At 56.5% G+C, this 19,071-nt stretch overlaps 1 protein-coding gene across 2 annotated transcripts in view; it reads left to right on the top strand.

Annotated features, from left to right (window-relative positions):
* The window catches only part of BCR (BCR activator of RhoGEF and GTPase), a 105,803-nt gene that overhangs the window by 35,168 nt on the left and 51,564 nt on the right, over nucleotides 1-19,071 (top strand). For both annotated transcript variants that reach the window (XM_024566634.4, XM_053927975.2), the window contains exon 2: nucleotides 17,176-17,357. In XM_024566634.4, coding sequence (XP_024422402.2) covers nucleotides 17,176-17,357 — 182 coding nt within the window. The remainder of the gene's footprint in view (nucleotides 1-17,175; nucleotides 17,358-19,071) is intronic.

Raw genomic sequence — 19,071 nt, 5'->3', positions numbered from 1 at the left:
CTCTGCCTTCAGGAAGTGCGGGGGCCAAATTCCGTGTTCGGTTGGCATGGTTAGCGCATCCCGCAGACCGAAGACAAACATTCTTTGGTCCCTCCTTTTTGTTTTCTTCCCAGTGGCCTTATTTTTACACTGTTCAGTTTCTTCCGGCCCCCTCAGATCCTTTTGGAAATAAGTGGGTAAAAACCTACACAAACAAACTCCCCACCCAGCCTGGCACGCTCCCTTGCCCACATCCTGCTCTCCATCCTCAGGTCCTGGAGGCCCTGCTTGAAGAGGGGGAAGGACCGTCCTTGAGGTGGGGCAGGGTGGGGCGGGCATTGCCTTAGAAACCATGCAAACCTCCTCCTTGGCCTCCATAAATGATTCATTTCCTCCAAGAGTCCTGCGCTGTTTTCCAGCAGCATTTCTGTTAAGTGTGAATCAAGATCCTGGCTCATATTTTCTGCTGTGGCTGATGTGAGCTTTCTTTTTAGAGATTTTCTTCACACAAGGCCCAAAGTCTTTCTTTTATGCTTGTCAGTACTAGGTGTGCGTGTGTGTGTGCGCGCACACACGCGTGCATGTTGTCATTGGGTGCCACATGCGAAGGCAGTAAGGGGAGGCATTCTTTCGTCTCATGGCACGGTGCCTGGTAAGTTCTTGGCAGCACTTGAATGCCTGGGCACAGATGAAGAGAGAGGTTCCCAAGCTGCATAGCAAATTTCTAGGTCAACAATGACAGCAAGAAATCGCCGAGTCCTGACCCTGAAGAGAGGGTTGTGGTTGGGGCCTCCCCCTGCCGTGTAGGCCAGAGGTCAGCAAACTGTGGCTCAGTCTGGCCCACCAGTCGCTTTTGTAAATAAAGCTTTATTGGAACACACCGTGCTCATTGGTCTGTGCATGCTGCAGGGCTGCTTTCACACTACAGTGGCAAAGCTGAGTAGTTGTGACAGATACCACATGGCTTGCAAAGCTGAAAATATTTACTGGCTGGCTGTGCAGAAAAAGCTCGGGGATGCCTGGTTTAGGATAAAACGCAGTGGTGGAGAGGCCCCAGAATAGCGAGCCTGCGTAGAGGCTCCTCCTCGCCAGCAGTTCTGTCCTTTAAATTAGGTCTAATAGGGAAACTCAAGCCCCCTCAGTTCCACCTGAAAGGGGCCAGAAGGACTTGGGTTTGGGGGCAGACCGGAGTTCGGCTGCACGTGGAGACCAGCCCAGGAGGGAGCTGAGCCGATGGTGATCTGGGGCCGGCCACGTGTGTGCTTCGGTGACAGGCGCCTTTAGAACGGGTGTGCTGCCTGGTGTCCGCACAGCTTCGTCTTAAGCTTCAGAAAAATTCTTCCGTGTGGAATCTACAAAAGCGAAGTCTGTAAAAAAATAGAAAGTGAAATGCTGGTTCACAGAGACGTGGGATGGATAAGACCGATGGTGTTTAAGGAACAAATGTGTAACAAGTGGTAACTAAGCTGCAGAGATCTAACGCCTAGTATAATGAATATAGACAACAGTATTGTCCTGTAATGTGATGAATACTGTTTCAGTGGCAGTCATATTACAATGTACAAATATGTCAAAGTAACATGCTCTACATTTCAGATTTACAAAATGTAGCAAAATGTATCCAATAAAAAACATACTTCTTTAAAAATTCCCTTAAAGTCAAAAACCATGCCAACGCTGAGCCGCCGGAACTAGTTGAGTGATTCAAAGGGTAGAAAATAGGGCCTTTCAGGAAATATTTGAAGGTGCGGATTTTCATAGCCTGGAGGCAGACACAGGCTAACAAGTGCCACTTGCTCTCGGCAGCCATCACTTTCTGCGCCTACTGTGTGCCAGGTGCAGCGGTGGCTCTGTCATCATGTTTAATCTCAAGACAGCCCTGCTGAGCCACTCCCGTTGTCCCCAGTTGTCAGAAGAGGTTCCAAGGGTGTGCCTTGTGCTTATCCCCCAGCTCAGAATCGGGTTGGGAGACTCCAGGAGCCCTCGAACAGAGAAGAGAGAATTAGCTGGGTCTGAGCTGCCCTGTGGGACCGAGGGAAGAGCATCTTGGCTGTAAGCTGACTGAACACTGGGATAAGCTGTTGAGGAATGTGAGGCATTCCCATCTGGGGGGAGCTTTGGAAAGGATGGACTGTTTTCAAGTGTATTTCCAGTGCTTGGTGACAGTGGTCCCCAAAGAACACCTTTGACCTTTCTGATTCAGCAGTTCTTCCTCGCCCCCCACCCGCCCCAACAAGCCCGTTCCTGGTCGGACCGTGACAGCATGGAGTTCCTTTAGAACGTCCTGAGTTATTGGCAGTTTGGTTTCTGGGCAGTTCTTGCTCCTAAGAAATCCAGAAGACTGGACCATGTCATGTGGTTCAGGTGCCTGCTGCGCCCACGGTCTGCCTCTGTTGCTCTCCGCCCGGGGGCCCCCTCCCGCAGCCTTTGTCAGCCCTAGGAACGCTTAGGTTTGTGTTGGTGGTCCCCGGTAAGTTCCACTGAGAGGAAACTGGACTTAGAAGTCTCGGAAGGTTTCCAGGAGAGAGTGAATGGGTTGGGGCCTCCCCCTCTTCCCGGGCAGATGCTACTTTTCATCCTGGTGGATGGAGGAACAGCCACCTGGCTTTCTCTTAGGCACCTTTGGCTTATCTGGGGTTGATGTTTATTGATTGCTTTTTCCCTTGACAGCTGTTGAGGTTTCCTGGTTCTTTGTCAAGTAATTTTGGATTGTATCCTGGACATTTTTGAATAGTATGTTAAGAGACTCCGGTTTCTGTTTAAATATTCTGGGGATATTGATTGAGTTGTTAAAACAGGGTGTCAACCCAGTTCAATTCAGACCACATGTCCTGGCCCACTTTCTGTGGCCTGTGACCCCACCATCCATCCTGCTGTGCGCCCCCCAGGGGTCAGTCTGCAAGGTAGGAGCCGCCTTTGACTCTCACGGGTATGGTTCAGCTCCCAGTCCTGTGCTGATTGCAGGTGGTCTCACACACGTGCAGCTTGGGGTGAGCCCAGGCTTCACGTACAGATTCACAGGGTCCTTTCTGCAGCTCCCTCCTCTCCGTGACCTTCTCCACATGCCCCACGTCCCCATGTTCCGACTAGAAGACTACGGCTCCAGCCCCCCTGTGCCGTCACTCCAGTTCCACCACGAGGGCCTGCCGTGTGTTGGTGAAGGCGGGGTCGCTGCTTCTTTGGTGACACTCACCTAGTGTAGACCAGAGAGGCCACAGGGCTCCATGCCGCTCGGTTCTGCTAAAAAGAAAAAAAGGTTAAAAAACAAAGCCAAAACACCAGACAGCTCACCACCAGGGTGTCCCTCTGGTTCTGAGATTCCCACCCAGTCCTGCTCTTGCCTGTCGAGAGTTCCGTGAGAGCTCCTTCACGTGTTCTGTCTAGAATTTCTAGGTCTGGGTGGGGAGGGGCGGAGCGCACTTTCTCCATCTCTCCTGGAGCTGGAAGCTAAAGCCTCTGCCTCTGAAGGCCGTCTTTCTGTGCAGTCATGCTCCCTGGGTTGACTGCTGTCCTTAGTTCCACGTCACTCAGAGGGCTGTGGCCTGTGCTGGCTGGGCACCTGGGCACCTGGGGCTCCTCCCAGCGCCTGAGCCTGGCCCCGCCCACACTCCAGGGCCCTCCTGGCCTTGTCTGGACAAGCCAGAGCGCCTTCCTGTTTGTAGTGCTGCACAAGCTCCTCTCGTCCCTCCCACAGGTTACTCAGCAGCATACCCCAGTTTGCCCAATCACTGCTCTGCTCCAGGCCCTTCCCTTGATTCCATGGTCTGTCTGACTCAGAGGTCTTTGCAGGTTGGGTACAACTGTCTGCATATTAACTAAAGTTCCCGCCCAGGTTTCCAGGGAGAGAAAGGCTTCAGGCCACAAAATTGTGGAGACCTTTGGTAACATCAGGGATTCCTGGCTGGAGGAGCCCAGAAATTGCCTCCCCTGCCCTCCCCCCCGGCCCCCTGGCCTCTCCTGCACTCCAGGCCCGCCTCCCCAGCAGCCCTGTCCCAGCCCTGCATCCAGCTGCCATTCCCTGGAGCACCACCCACTCCCTGCAGTTGTTAAGGACACATAGTGTTCCTTCGCGGAATGTGCCCCATCGCAGTGCAGGGTTCCTGCATCTCTGGGGGGGGGGGCCCCCGGGGTGGGACTGGAGAGCACAGTGTCCAGAACCATCTGATGGCGTCAGGCGAGTCACTGTTTCTCTCTGTGTCTGTTTTCCCGTTTGTCAAATGGGAGTGATTCTAGGAATGTACAGGGCTGTGTTGGGATTAACAGTGAGGTCTGTGATGGCCGGCTCCGTGCAGGTGCTCCGGAGTTGGGGGGAGGGACTGTGTTTGATGTCCCTGCTGTGCTCTGGCACAGGGACAGCTGCACGTGCTGGAGGGACCCGTGGGGATGGCAGGCCCCATGGACTCAGGCTGCCTTGCGAGGAGGCTGTGTCCCCTTGCCCCAGCCTGCCGCTGCGCAGGGCAGGCGTGGAGCCCAGCAGGAATCCACAGTGCGTTCCTCCCTAGATGCCCGGGCCGCCTGCACCATCTGGCCGGGCTCCTGAAACACATGGGCCCGTGAGTTATGTCCCTACCCACACCCGCTCTCATTTTCAGAGGGAGAATCTGCTCCCAGGCTGGTGCCACAGGTGGGGGAAGGGAAGTTCCAGAGGAGTGAGTCAGTCCTTGGGGTCTTCTCGTCCTCTTTCTCAGCCCTGCCTGGCTCCCCCGTGACCCTGCCTTGCCTGCCCGCTCCCTGCGCACCCTTGGTCTGTCCAAAGGCCACTGATCCTTCAGATACTGAACTGTCTTGTCCTTTCTAGCCTTCTCGTCCAGGGACTCACTGTTGACTTAGGAACTCAGACATTGGCATTATTTCCTTATTTTATGTTGCTTTCTTAACTCCCCAGTAGGTGGAAGTCTCAAGACCCAGTGCTCTGCAAAGGAAAGGGCCCCCAATACCACAGCTTCTGGCCCAGCTAAGGTGGTAGAACCTCTGGGGGCGCCGTCCTGGACGCTGCACCAAGCACAATGCCCTGTACCTCCTCCTCCGAGTGTGCCGGCTGCCTGACCAGCTGAATCCTCTTTTTATTGATAGGAAGTGTGGGGCCCAGAGAAATGTAGCTTGCCAAGGTCACCCACCTGGGCAGTGGTGTGGCTAGGTTTGAGCCAGTGTCTGTGTTGCCCAGTAGGTGAGTTCTGCCTCAAACCAGCACCTTAGGTGCCCCCAGCCTAGGGGGTGGCCATGGGCCTGCCCGGGCAGTGCCTGGCTCTGTCACCTGCAGAGGCAGGAGCCTGGGGGCAGATGGGGCCTAACTGCGATCGAGGTCCCAGCTCAGCTCAGCCAATCGCCCGCTCTGTACCTCGGTGGCTGGTCAGAACACCACTTGATGCACCTTGCGTATGCGCAGCCCCATTTTGCTTCAGCCTCAAGGTGCGGTGGCCAGTGAGAGAGACGGTAGGTGCTGCTGTGTCGCACAGACATAGAGAGATCTTGTTGGCGAGGTCTGATGCTACGGGAGGTTTGACCAAGACGAGTGGGAGCTGCCAGCCTGCACAGCTGGGCCAGGCTCCCTTCAGTGGGTGCACACACCACACACGTGCACACACCTGCACACACACATACTTCACACACATTCACACATGCAACAGCACACAGCCACAGGCACATTTGCACACATGTGCTGCACACATAGACGAGACTTGTGCAAGCAGGAGAGTATGGCGGGCAGAGGCCACTCAGATGGTTTCAGTCTACACTCAGATCCGAAGCCTCGGAGAGGAAAGTGGCTCCGGACTACTGGGGTCTGGTGGAAGATCTCTGCTCTGCTGTTTCCCTGCACCTCCTGTGGTCTCCTGGGAGCCCCGGCAGCTCCAGGCAGAGCCCCGTGCAGTGAGGAGTATCTGCTCTGGAGCCTCCCACGGGCCCACATGCCTGCCTGCGGCCCCGTCGCCCCACTTGGATGCTCAGGTCTCGAAACATGCTTCCGAGCAGCCTGTGCCAGTCCCAGCCCCAGCACCTTACTCTTGCTGCTCCCACTGGCCCTTCTCCTGGCAGAGGCAGCCTGTGGCAGTTCTCCGCCCTGTGTTGGACAGGCTGTTGTCCTTTGGAAACAGAAAAGACACCATGACTGCTCCCCTCCCTGTCCCAAGGCATATGGATCCAGTTCAATGATGAATGTACAGCGCTGGCCCCTTGTGTGCATGTAGTAGGCACCTGGGCCCTTAGCGCCCCGTTGCCCTCTCTGTCAGCATTTCCCCTCCCGGTTCTCAGCAGAGCATGGTGGCCTCGCCTGCTGCAGGAGGCGTGCCAGCCAGGGGCCCACAGAAAATTGGCCTTTGGGCTGCAGCACGTGAGGTTAATGGGCAGATGTTGGAGGCTCTCCCAGTCGTCACTGGCCCAAAAAATCACTTTTGGTCTTTGTGACTCAGAAATGAGCTCAACCCACATGCCCCTCAGATGTTCGGAAGCCGGGCCGAGTCCTCCAGGTGGCTGTCGGCTGTGGGGTGCCTGTGTGAGGGTTTCCACAGAGCCCGTGCACAGCTGGGCTCTCCGGGATCGTGAACGGAAATTTCACTATGTGTCATCAGCTCTTAGAAAAGGGGGGTTGCCTTTAATCTTGTGTTCCCGGCACTCCTGAGTGTCAGCTGTGTGTACGGGTGGGTGGTGGTTTATTTGGACCCGGGCCCTGGAGTGGCACCATGCATTGAATGAGTGGGGAGGGGGTTGGCCCGTCCACCAAAGGTCCACGGGTCCTGGGCAGTCAGGGCCGTCCTGAGATGCTTATGAGTAGTCAAGAAGGGTTCTGGCATCGGGACGCGGGTTGTGAAGTCAGTAGAAAGTTGAAGAGGTTCTTTTACACCCAGTGAGTGAAGGAAGAACCTGGGAGAGTGTCCCCCTGGCAAGGTGGAGCCGGTATAGACTGTGTCACATTGGGGAAGGGGTGTTGCAGTGGCAGGCTGCGAAGAATTGGTAGAATTCAGAGGCCGAGGGAAGCTCTCTGGGTGGAAAGGGTGGGAGTGTGATGTAAGGCCCAGAATGCAGCATCGAGGGGTGGAGGGTCCCGTCTGGTTGGGCCACAGGGCCCGGCACCCAGGGCCGCCTGGAGCTGTGACAGTCGGTGGGGGGGCATGCAGGGGAGAGGGGTGTGTGGACACAAGTTGGCTGCTGCTCCAGGGGCCGGGGGGTGAAGGTCAACATCACCTTTCCTGGCTCCACAGTACCTTGCACCTGATGCTCTTGATTTCTGAGCCATAGCAAAGGTGAAAACCACATGGGCCTGAGAAGACTCAGTTCCTGTTTCTCTTTAACGGTTTTGGGGGGCTCTGAACCCCACCTTCGGGACAGAGCATTGGGTGTAAACCCAGGTCAGCACTTCTCCCACTCAGGGAACTTCTCAAAGCAGCGAGGACATCATTGTCCAGGCCTCTGAGTTCTAAGGCATAATGGGCTGCAGAAGGGAGGGACGTGTGTGTCACCGGTGAGTCATGGGTCTTTCTGGAAACTTGCAATAGGTGGGTGTGCGAGTCTCTCAGGTTTTTCAGGGAGGCGCATCTCAAAGTGCCTCCCCCACAAGGCCAGGGTTTGCGCTGCTGGGGGCAGAGTCCCAGGGCTGGGGGCTGGGGGCTAGAGGCCCAGCTTGTCACCCAGCTCGAGGCCTTTCCCATGCCGCCCAAGTGCCCTCCAGGCTCTCAGTTTCCTGCAGAAAAGCTGCTCTGTCTCTACAGACAGGTGCTTGAGTTCTGCCGTGTGGCTCCAGGTGGCTCCGAGCATGGCTGTTTCTTCCCAGGGTGCACCACGGCTGAGCAGCGCAGGAGCTAGGGGATGTTTGTCTCCGCAGCTGCTACATTCCTGACGCATGCAGCCTCTTTAGAAGGGGTGGGTGAAGGCTGGTGGCTCCGAGGTGGGCTTGGTCCAGCTGGATTGTCCCAGCTTTCCTAGTGACGTCCCCCGCCCCCCGGCCAAGAGCAGAGCTCATGTCAAGTGAAAACAGGGAACACACACCTGCACAGCCTAGAGTGATTTCCAGGAGACAGAAAGCGTTTGTTAGGGGAAGGATCCACGTGGGCAGAGTGAAGAGCGCTGGGGTTCCCCTCACGAGGACCAGGAGAGGACTGGCGGCCATTAGATTCCAGCTGTGTGCCAGGCACTGCTGGGGAGAGGGGTGATCTGACGGGGTCTGCAGTGCTCCCCTCCACTGGGGGGATGGTGGTGCCCACTCTGGAGGTGAAAGGACGCCAGGACAGCAACTTTGGCAGCGGGCAGGGGTCCAGGTTGTGAGGTGCAGGGATTGGCCTCATTCTCTCCAGGCCTGTCCGGAGGTCTGAGCTCAAATTCTGTGCCTTGCACAGTACCCGAGGGAGGTGTTGTCAGCCTCACAGTGTGAGTGCTGGGCAGGGTGGCCGGCTGAGCCACGCTGACATACTGCCATGTGGGGTATTTCTGGGACAAGCACTGGCTCAGAGCAGGTGTCGGATACCTCTGGGAGCCTCTCCAACACCTGGTCTTCCCGGGGTCATGTGATTCTCAAGGGGCGGGCCCTGGTGTGTCTGCACTCGGTGGGCGCAGGGTGTTCTGCGGTGTGGTCGTCTGCGCTGCCCTGTCCTTGTGCTGAGACTCTCCCTGGAGGACTCACTTTTCCCCAGAGGTGCTTTCAGTACCAAGCATACCCCAGGCCCTTGTCACGACCTGCTGTCCTGACTGGGCAGGTGGCAGAGGTGGAGCCCTGAGTGGGCGTCTGACAGCTGTGCCCGGGGGAAAGGATGGGAGCCTGGCCAGCGGGGGAGTGAGCATGGGGCCTGGTCCAGGCTGTCAGGCCGTGATGACAGCTGGGATTATCACCGCAGGTGGTAATTCCCACATGACAGTTTCAAGTTTCAGGTCAAGAGCAGAGGCTAGTCCTTTGTCTCCTCTTGCATCTGGACCGAGATCCTCTCCAGCTTGTTTTCTGGCAGGCTCCTCAGCTGTTTTCAAGACCCTGTGCTCCACAGAAACCCTGTGGCCTGCAGAGTCCCAGGCCCCTGGAAAGCGGCGAGAGCTCTGCTCCCGCTGATTCTTGGCGTGGAAGAGAACTTCAGAAGCACCGCACGTGTGGGATGATGGAGGGCTCGGGCCTTCCTGGTGGACCAGCTCTGGGCCTCTGAGCCTGGCACAGTGGGGCCCTAGAGGGCTATGGAGTGGGCTAGACAGATGGGATCACCATGCCAGGGTCACCTTCTGACCCACAGTGGCCTGACAGGTGCCACAGGCCCTGCTGACATGTGGCTTCCAGCCCCAAGAAGAATCTTCCCAAGCATGTGGGCCTCATGACATTTCCCCGGGTGGAGCGTGGCGTGGAAGTAGAGAGCAAAGCCACACTGGGAGAAGTCCGTCAGGAAAGGTGGTTTTCTGGAAAGGAGCGACATAGTACCTGTAACTGTCTCAGGTTGGACCATGTGAATAGCCAAGGCTTCCAATAGTTATGATTAATGACGCTTGTGCTTCCAGACCGTCCTTCCTCTGGCTTGCTTGGCCCCCTCAGGGCGTGCGGGTGGAGTGTCATTATCCCCATTCCACTGGTGGGAACATCCAGATGAACCGAGCCTCTGCGGGGCCTCGGCAACCCCGGCTGGTCTGTCCTCTTTCTTTGGGGTGGTAGAAGAAGGCACTGAAGGCTGGGAGAGGGGAGCCCGGGAACCGAGGGATTGCATTTCCTTTTCCAAGTGCGTAGGTCAAGGATGGGAGAGTTCCTGGCCACTTGATTCACGAGCACAAAAGATTTTTTAGGGGAAAATCCATTTTAGCCTAGACTTCAAAACGCTACCACCTCCTGGTCTGTTCCTTGGCTTTTAACATCTGCTCGCATCTGGTGCATCTCAAAGTCCTGCTGCCTGAAGCGGGGGAGCCAGCTCAGCACGTGGCTAAACCCTCTGAGGCTCCAGGAGGTGGCCCTGGCCTGGCAGACCTGCCCAGGTGGGCCCCCACTTTGCCACTCAGCTTGAGTAGGGCTCAGGGCATACGGCTTCAGCGTTCCCCTGTAAAAGGCGATACCAGAGGCTCCCTTGTGGAGGTGTGAGTGAGTACTGAAGTCAGCGCACCTGGGCAGCATAGGTGGCCGCTGCTGTGTGCTGCCCACGGGGGTCTCAGAGCCCGCAGCTCAGGTGGCACCTGGGTCCCTAGGGCCATCTTTGCGTGTGCATGCCATTGTCCCTGTGAGCCAGTCTGTCTTCACGCATCCCTTTTTCGTAAGGACTCAGCCCAACCCAAAGACCTCACATCAACTTGGTAAAACCCTGTTTCCAAGAAAGGTCATATTTTCACGTACTGGGGGTTAGGGCTTCAATGTGAGAAATTTGGTGGCAGGGAGACACAATTCAACCCATAACACTGCGTGTCTTTTCTTTCGTTCTTTCTTAAATTTAATTCCCAAATTTGTCCGATCATTAGTGTTTTATTTTTTAAACTGTGGTGAAAGACACACAGCATAAAATGTATCCTGGCAACCATTTATAAGCGTGCAGTTCTGTGGCACTAAGTACATTCACAGTGTCGCGAAGCCTCCACCACCGTCTGTCTCCAGAACTTTCTTACCTTCCCAAACTGAAACTCTGCCCGCTAACTACCTCGCCATCCTCCCTCCCTCAGCCCCGGCAACAGCCATCCCACTTTCTGTCTATGAATTTGCCCGTCTGAGGTACCTCGCATGGCATGGACTGAATGTTGGGGTCCCCCTCACCCCGCAAATTCATATGTTGAAGCCCTGATCCCACTGAGGTGTTAGCAGACAGGCCTTTGGGAGATAATTGTGTTCACACGCGAGCATGAAGACGGGGCCCCACGATGGGAATAGTGCCTTTATGAGAAGAGGCCAGAGAGCGTGCATCTCTGGCTTTCCACGAACACGCTCCAGGGCAAGGCCGTATGAGCACACGGTGAGCGGGCGTCCATCCGCGAGCCCGGAAGAGAGCTCTTGCTGTGGTCCAGCCACGCCGACACCCCGATCTCAGACTCCCGGCTTCCAGAACTGTGAGAACGCACGTTTCTGTCGTTGGTCTCGGGTATTTTGTTGTGGCAGCCCTGTCAGACTAACACACTTACAGAAGTGGAACCATACAGAATTCGTCTTTCTGGGCCTGGCTTATTTCACCTGACATAAGGTCCTCAAGGTTCATTCATGTCGCATATTACAGAACTTCCTTCTGTTTGGAGGCTGAGTGATACTCCATTTATCTGCATTCCACATTCGTGTATCCCTTCCTCCGCCGATGGACACTTGGGTCGCTTCCACCTTTCGGCCCTTGTGAAGGGCGCTGCTGTGAACGTGGGTGTACGTGCACCAGCCTTCCAGCCCTCCCAGGCTCCCATCGGGAGGGGTAGCACTGGGGGGAGAGTGAGAACAGGCATCCCTCCTGGCCTCCCAGGCTCCCCCATTGGCCTGCCCATGGCTCAGTATCATGACTAGCAAATGGGGGAGCCCTTCCTTCCCACCATCTTTTCTCTCCTCTGTTGCTTTTGAGGACACTTGTCATTGGATTTAGTGTCCATTGGATAATCCAGGGTGATCTCCTCTTAAGGTCCCTGACCCTGTGAAGCAGCTGGAACCCAAAGCCCGAGTGCGAAGAGCCCTGAGAGAGGGCTGTGGTTTCGGCCAGCCGGTGTTCTCCACGAGCCCAGCCTCGTTCAGGGCACGGCGGGCTGCTGCAGAGTCAGGGCGCAGGCCATGAGCAGGGCAGGCTCAGGCCCTTTCCATCTGGTATGTTCTGGCCTGTTGGGAGGTTGGACTAGCCTCAGGGCCTTCTGTATAACCCACACTGGTCTGGACTGTGACCTCCCCCCGCCCCGGCAGCTGGGGCTTTCCCTGCTGGCTTGGCGATGTCATTGTTGGGGTGACAGCATGAAGGCTGGGGTGCTCTCTGTGCCCCCCTTTCTCCCACAGAACCAAGGGCTCTAAGGACGGGCCTCTCGCCGGGGTGCGGTGACTGACTGGATGGGGGGATGTCTCATCTGTGAAGGATTTTGACCCACTTGGTGTAGATGTAAGAAGGACCAGCTGCCAACTTGACCTTGGGGGAGGAGGCAGAAGAACCACCGAAACCAACCAGATAGCTCAGAGAGAACTGCCCGTGGGTGGCCCAGGGTCATGGTGCCAGGCGTTCTGACGTCTGTCCAGAATGATGCCCTTGGTGGTCAGGAAACAGCTGGACTGTGCTCTGGGTTCCCTGTGTGGGAGCGGAAAACAGATGCATGTTTGGAGGGAGGGTTTAGGTGAAAGTATATAACATAAAACCGATCATTTTAAAGTGAACAATTCAGGGGCATCTAGTATATTCAGAGTCATGGAGCCACCACCTCTACTTAAGTTTCCAAACGCTTTCATGGCCCTGGAAGGAAGCCCGTGCTCACGGAGTAGCTGCTGTCTCTGGGGACGTGCGTACTCTGGACGATCATTCAAGTGGAGTCGGGTCTTCTGCGACTGCCTTCTTAGCGTAATGTTTTCAAGGCTCGTCCACGTCACAGCCTGTCTCAGTACTTGCTCCTTCGTAAAACTGAACGATACTGTGTAGACACCCACAGTTTGCTTATCCAGTCATCAGCTGGTAGACATTTGAGTTGTTTTTCCTTGTTACTGTTGTGAATAATGCTGCTTGAACTTTCTGGTACAAGTTTTGGTGTGTGTACTTGTTTTCATTTTTAGCTACGTACCCAGGAAGGGAATCTCTGGGGCGCATCCGCACGGCGGCTTTTAGAAACATCTCTTCTTTGGAATGTGTTTGGAAAGTGACCCGATAGGCAGGCCACACAGGTGGGTCTGGGTCCAGTCAGGACCCACCTGTTCTTCTCTTGGAGGCTCAGTTTCCTTGTCTGGAAAATGGACATCTAGAAGTTCCTGTGCACCGAGGGGGGGGGGTGCGTTCGAAGAGATGGTGGGTGTGGGCGGCCGGCACCCTGCCTAGCTCAGAGGACGTTCCCAGCAAAGGGTAGTAGCTATCTGTTGTCAAACACATGTCAGCAATTTGAGGTTTTTCCATTGTTTGCAAAATTTACTTCCCTAAAGCGCCACAGATATTCTGTGACGGTACCTGAGGTTCTGCTGCATAACAAAAGAAGCCAGGCCTTGGACAGTGAGCCAGGGCCCGCGGATAGATCTGCTCTCGGCAACAGGGTGGTGGGAGGGAGACTTCAGGCTGTGGGTGGACCTACAGTCCAGAGCCAGCACCGACCTGTGGGGTCTGGGCCCGCTGGTGAGACCCGGCTCTCTCTGTCCCAGCTGTGGTTTTCATAGCCTCTCCTGGAAGAGCCATATCCACCCAGTAGGCCCCTCCAAGGGTGGGAGCTGCAGTCTTTAAAAGTTACCAGCACGGCCCCAGCACTGCCCCTGTGCTGCTTGCCTGTGGCCCAGGGGAGGAGGCAGGGGCGAGAGACGAGGCCAGGAGCTGGGGAAGGAGGGCTGCTGCAGATTTTATGGGATGGGGTCTCCATGTCCACTTCCGCAGAGACCTCCCCACAGCAGCTGACCCAGCCACTGCTGGAAGGAAGGTGGTGTTTGATGGGCTTTTACTTCTTTAAAAAAGCAAAGCCCAGCCATTTGCTGACAGCGTAAACAGGGATGGGGGACCACCCTTCCCGGGGTCTCTCTGCAGGATCGAGTCTCTCTGCCTCCCCCACCCAAGATCCCGGTGTTCCTCCTCCCTTTCTCTGGGTCCCATTGTGAGAAACCCTCCCCTGGCCCTTCCCCTCTGTTCTGGGTGGGGAGGGCTGAGACCATAACCTTTCTTTCTCCCAAGGTCTTACTCCAGGCTCTCACCCTGGAGCACCTTGGCCAGATGGTGGGAAAGGAGCTGGGAACCTGGAGCCCCACACCTCTGGCGGTAGCAAGGCACCTGAAAACGGGACCTGGGGGCCCTCTGGGCGCTTTGGGTCCAGGCGCGTCTCTCTGCTGGGCTGCTCCCAGGAGACACACAGCTGGCGTCTGAGTTGGGTTCTGCACACATTGTGTGGGAGCCCCCTGCAGGAGAGGCCCCAGCAGGGCCTGGCAGAGCCTCGGAGGGAGGCGCCTGTTTTCTTACTTGTAATAGCAAAAACGGGGAGGGGAGTGTCGAAGTTATGGGAGCTGTTTGAACAGAGGCTTGAAGAAGAGACAGACAAGCTACTGGGGAGCTGAAGGGCCTAGGCTGGTCTGAAGCAGCTGGTGCTTTGAAGCAGATGTGGGCTGGCGCTCAGAGAGCTGGGGGATGGGGTCTGCAGGCACACGCTGTGCAGCGATCACAGGGAGGGTCCTGGGTGGGCGCTGCGTGTGATCTCTGATGGGCTGATTCTCCTCTGACCCCGGAAGGTTCACTGGCAGGAATCTCAACCATCCTGGATTGGAAGAATGCTGGTGGGAGGGAAACGGCCCAGAAAAGGGGATGTGTTAATAACTCTGTCGAGCTGAGGGAAGCTAGAACCAGGTGCGTGGCTGTGACAGTTTGTGTGGTCCAGAGTGTGACGCCAGGGTCTCCCCTTGAGGTGACATTGGCAGAGCATGTGCAAAGCTTTCCTGTATTGTCCTCATTACTAAACAAATCGTAGATAGGGGAATATCCCACTGCCACGCCCACTCTCATCAGCTCGGGAGCGCACTGCTTGGAAGTTTTGATTCTGTGCTTGTTTTGAGCTTATTTCAGATGTGGTTGCAGGGGGCCGCTGGTGATCAGGGAAGCCCCCTCACGCCTTCCCCGAGCACAGCCACCCCAACATTGCCACTGGCTGGGAGGGACCTTAGGAAATGTGTGTGTGTGTAGTTAAAGATACATAACTTAAAGTGGGCGATTTTAGCCATTTTTAAGGGTATAGGTCAGTGACGTTAAGTACGCTCACACTGCTGTGCAGTGGTCTCCACCGCCCACCTCCAGCACTTTGTCATCTCCCCAAACTGAAGCGCTGTCCCCCTTAAACAGCAGCTCTCTGTTCCCCTCCCCCAGCCCCTCGCATCCACCATTGCACTTTCTTAACGAATTTGATCACTCTAGGTACTGAGCTCATACCCGCGGAATTACCTGAATCTGTCTATTCGTGACTGGCCTGTTCCACTTAGCGTGATGTCCTGGAGGGTCATCCGTGCATGAGAACTGCCTTCCTTTTTTAAGGCCGAGTGATACTCCACTGTGTGTCCCAACCGCATGGTGTCTATTCATTCACCGTCCACCCGCGCTGGAGTTGCTCCCATCATTTGGCCGTTGCAAGTGATGCTGCTGTGAACGTGGGCGTAGAAATGTCTGTTCAAATCTCTGCATTCACTTTGGAATGTGTGCTCAGAAGTGGAATTGCTGCATCGTACGGTAATTCTGTATTTAAATTTTCAAAGGATTAAAAAATAAAAACAGTACTGTTCTCACTGACTGGGGCACCACACCCCACCCTCCACCCCTCTGCTTCTGACTTACTCCCCCTTTTTTGTTGTTTCTTGGGGGGTTTGTTTGTTTGTTTGTTTGTTGCCTTTTTCCTTGCATCAGAGGATAGGTTTGCAGAGTGCTGGGACCAAGGCTGCTGAGCCAACTTGCCTGAAGAGGGGGAGGGTTTGGATTTCACCGGACAGGTCCCTTTTCCACTCTAAGCCAGCTGCTGTCTGCAGAGCTCTGAGCTGGAATCTGTTCGCTCTCCTCCTCCCCAGCTGGTGAGCTGTTCAGATGATCCTCCTCCCTCTCTCTCCCTGAATCTCCCGTAGCCGCAGGGTCCCAGTGTCGGTTTCAGCTTTGGGAGAGCTTTGCGGGAAGTGCTCAGCTGCTCCGCCACCAGGTCCGCAGTGCTGCCTGCGTGTCCAGGCCCAGAGAGCTTCTCTCACTGGCTGTTTCTAAGAAAGGAGGGGGGAGCAAGCCTCTTTTCTCACGTAGCTCTGGTTCTTGGGAGGTGGCAGTCTGCGTTAGCTGGGACGGTGGGCTGCAGCCCATAGGTGGAATACAGCAGGGGTGACTGGCTCTGTAGACCCCAGACTTAAAAGGATCAGTTACTCAGCCCTGGATGGTGTGGCTCAGTGGATTGAGCGCCGGCCTGTGAACCAAAGGATCTCTGGTTTGATTCCCAGTGAGGGCACATGCCTGGGTTGCGGGCCAGGTCAGAGCGGGTGGCAGAGGTTGTTGTAAACTGGTGAATGATTGCTGCGGAGCCCACCTGTGGTGGTAACCTTTGGGGGTACTGCTTGCAGGTGAGTCACGGTGAATGTGATGTCAGCTGATCAACATGACCCAGTCAGTGTGACCTGGCGGAAAACCCATGGGCCGTGAATGTGCCCTTCGGGAGGAGTCCAGAAGTGGACCTCACGCGAGGCTTGGAGAGGGCTGGGCTGTGGGGCCTGACGTCCTGGTGAGGGGTCTGGGAACAGAACTGTGGAAAGGCCGAGGGGTGTAGCTTTATGATTTAGCCTGGGAAGAAGGGGGGTTCTAATTTTTTTTTAATTATCTTATTGTTCAATTACAATTGTCCCCCTTTTTCCCCCATTACTCTCCCCTGCGCTGCCCACCCCCACCTCCCACATTCAATACTGCTACCCGCCCGGACCCCTGTTGTCCTTGTCCACGGGTCCCTTATGCATGTTCCTTGACTTGACCCTTCCCAGAAGAAGGAGGTGTCTGTCTTCAGATGGGAAGGAAGTGCCACTCTCTGTGACTAGACAGTCCCCTATATCAGGGACTGTGTTGTAGGATAAGCCTCTCTCTGTCCCCAGAGGCAAGCACAGTGATTGGGGTAGAGGTAGTCAGGGATTTTGCCAGGCCGGTTGGGAGTCGGCCGAAGGACAGGGCGGGGGAGGGGAGGGGAGGCAGCTGCAGAACTCCTTCCTGGGCTGGGACGGGCGGGTATGGGGTGTGGCGGCCAGGGCTTGCACCCGGGCTGCTGTGCTGGCCTGTGCTCTTCACCCGTCACAGCTATGAGGACTATCCCTGACAGCAACACTAGAATTTGGGGCCTCTCTATAATGGCTCCGGCCCCCCTCCCGGGACAAGGACAGATGTGTCCCAGACAGCATTCAGAGCCCAGTCTCATATTGTCTGGGGAGCGAGCTGCTGTTTTGTCCCCTCTTTGCCCCGGGGTCTTTGGCCAGTCCATGGTGAAGGTCTGTGCACTGAAGGTCCCTGTTTGATGCCTGCAGGGGGCAGACGTCGTCAGCTGGGAGCCTGCTGGGGCTGGTGGGGTACAGACACTCCCAGGCAGAGGGTCCTTCAGCCCCACTCCCCGTCTCTAACACAGGCTGCTTCTCTGCTCACACAGATACGTCGTTCGGAACGCCGCCCGGATACAGCTGTGCGGCGGACCGGGCTGAGGAGCAGCGCCGCCACCAGGACGGGCTGCCCTACATCGATGACTCGCCCTCCTCCTCACCCCACCTCGGCAGCAAGGGCAGGGGCGGCCGCGATGCCCTGGCCTCTGGGGCTCTGGAGTCCACCAAAGCGGTGAGTCCCAGGCCAGCAGGCCAGGTGTGAGGTGGGGCTTGGGCTCAGCTGCAGGCCAGCTGTCCTTGTCCCAGAGGCTCCCTGACGTGCAGCTGCTCTGCTCAGGGTCAAGTCCCAAGTAAGCGACAGCAGCCAAGGTTGGGTAGCGGGTCACTAAAACTCCTTTCTCATTCCTCCATTGAGGGCACAGGGACCACCTGCTGGGTGTGTTTAGCAGGGGATCATGGGACTTGTCAGCCAAGCCTTGGAGGAGGCAGGCAGCTCAAACTGAGGGGCTGCGGGGGAGGGGGGGGCTGGCCCCAGCAGTGGTACCAAGCAGGGGTGCCATCCAGGCTCCCAGCCCTGCACACCACAAAACGCACTTGCTCCGTTTTACCACAGGGGGTGCTGATGAGGGCCCTGTCCGTTCCACCACGGTCTTTCTGCCATCGCATTGCCATTAGCAGTCCTGCTGCCACCGCCACTCCACTGATGTGGCAGTGAGGCCCCGAGGTTCAGTGGCGAGTACAAAGTGGCACACTCAGCAGATGCCCTTGGGGAAGCCCTTGGGCTGGCATCTCTCTCAAGGCCACATAGTCCCGTGTTGTCCCGGCAACAGTGTGTGCGGGCCCAGCCTGGCGCAGAGTCCTTGCCGCCCTCTGCAGTGCTGAAGCTCAGGACAGCATGTCCTCGGTGCCGGGGGGCCCAGACGTGCACCCCCGCCTTTGAGGCCAGGGCACCCCTTTGGCCCTAGCTTCCTTCCTTCCTGAGAAGATCCTGGGCCCTGGGGTGGATGGCTCCTCTGTCTCCCTGGTCCCTTTGCCCCTAATGACACATACCTCCCCCCTTCTCCTTAGCTTGTTTCTGGGTGATTTCCACCCCAGATTTAAAAACGAGAGGAATCTGCTCTTTTTTGTTGCTGCAAAGAAGAGCTAAAATTGTGTCTTTTGGCTGCTACTGCCTCTCTGGGCTGGCATCTTGGCGGCAAGACTGCTTCTTACTTATGCTCCCGTGATTTCTAAAGACCTCGGTTCTGGGCGGGCCTCTCATCCTGAGACAGGAAGATGGGAGGGGAACCCAGCGTGCAGCACACACCTGCCCCGGGGGGTGGTTCTTGTCCGTTGTCCGGTGCCACTGTTTCACAGGTGAGGGACCCAGGGTTCAGAGAAGTGAAGCAGCTTGCTCGAGGCCACACAGCCGTCACATTGGAAACCTTCCTGATCCCTCAGTGGACACTTTCTCACATCTTCCTTGCCTATACTCCCCTTCTTGCTTTGGAAGTGTGGTTTGGTACAGACAGGGATCCTTAGGTCCCTGAAGAAGAAGGTGGAGTTCTGAACTTGGGACAGGTCCTCCCTGTCCATCTGCTGTCCCTGAGGTCTCTTCACCTGACAAGACCTTGCTCCGCCTTCAGGCCCCTGGAGGAGACTGCTCTGCCTTCCCTAGGCCCCAGGCCCTGTGGGACTTGGCCCCCCACCCCCGGACTCCTATCCTCAGACCCTCATCTCCACTGCCTTGGAGACACTGGGAAGAGCAGGCCTTGGCAGGCCATCTCCATGACCTCTGCCCCTCTCACCGTCCCAAGTGAAGCAGAGCAGTGTCACGGACCCTCCTGGGCGTCGGGGGCCAGAGCTGCCAGCTGGCTGGTGACTCCTCCAGCAGTGTCAGGACAAGGGCTGAGGGTCCGAGCATCGCCCCCAGCTGCTGGGCAGCATGGGCAGGCCTTCCTGAGGCT

This window comes from Desmodus rotundus, chromosome 7 (assembly GCF_022682495.2).
Source record: "Desmodus rotundus isolate HL8 chromosome 7, HLdesRot8A.1, whole genome shotgun sequence".
Lineage (NCBI taxonomy): Eukaryota > Metazoa > Chordata > Mammalia > Chiroptera > Phyllostomidae > Desmodus > Desmodus rotundus.
This window is presented reverse-complemented; position numbering and strand designations above follow the sequence as displayed.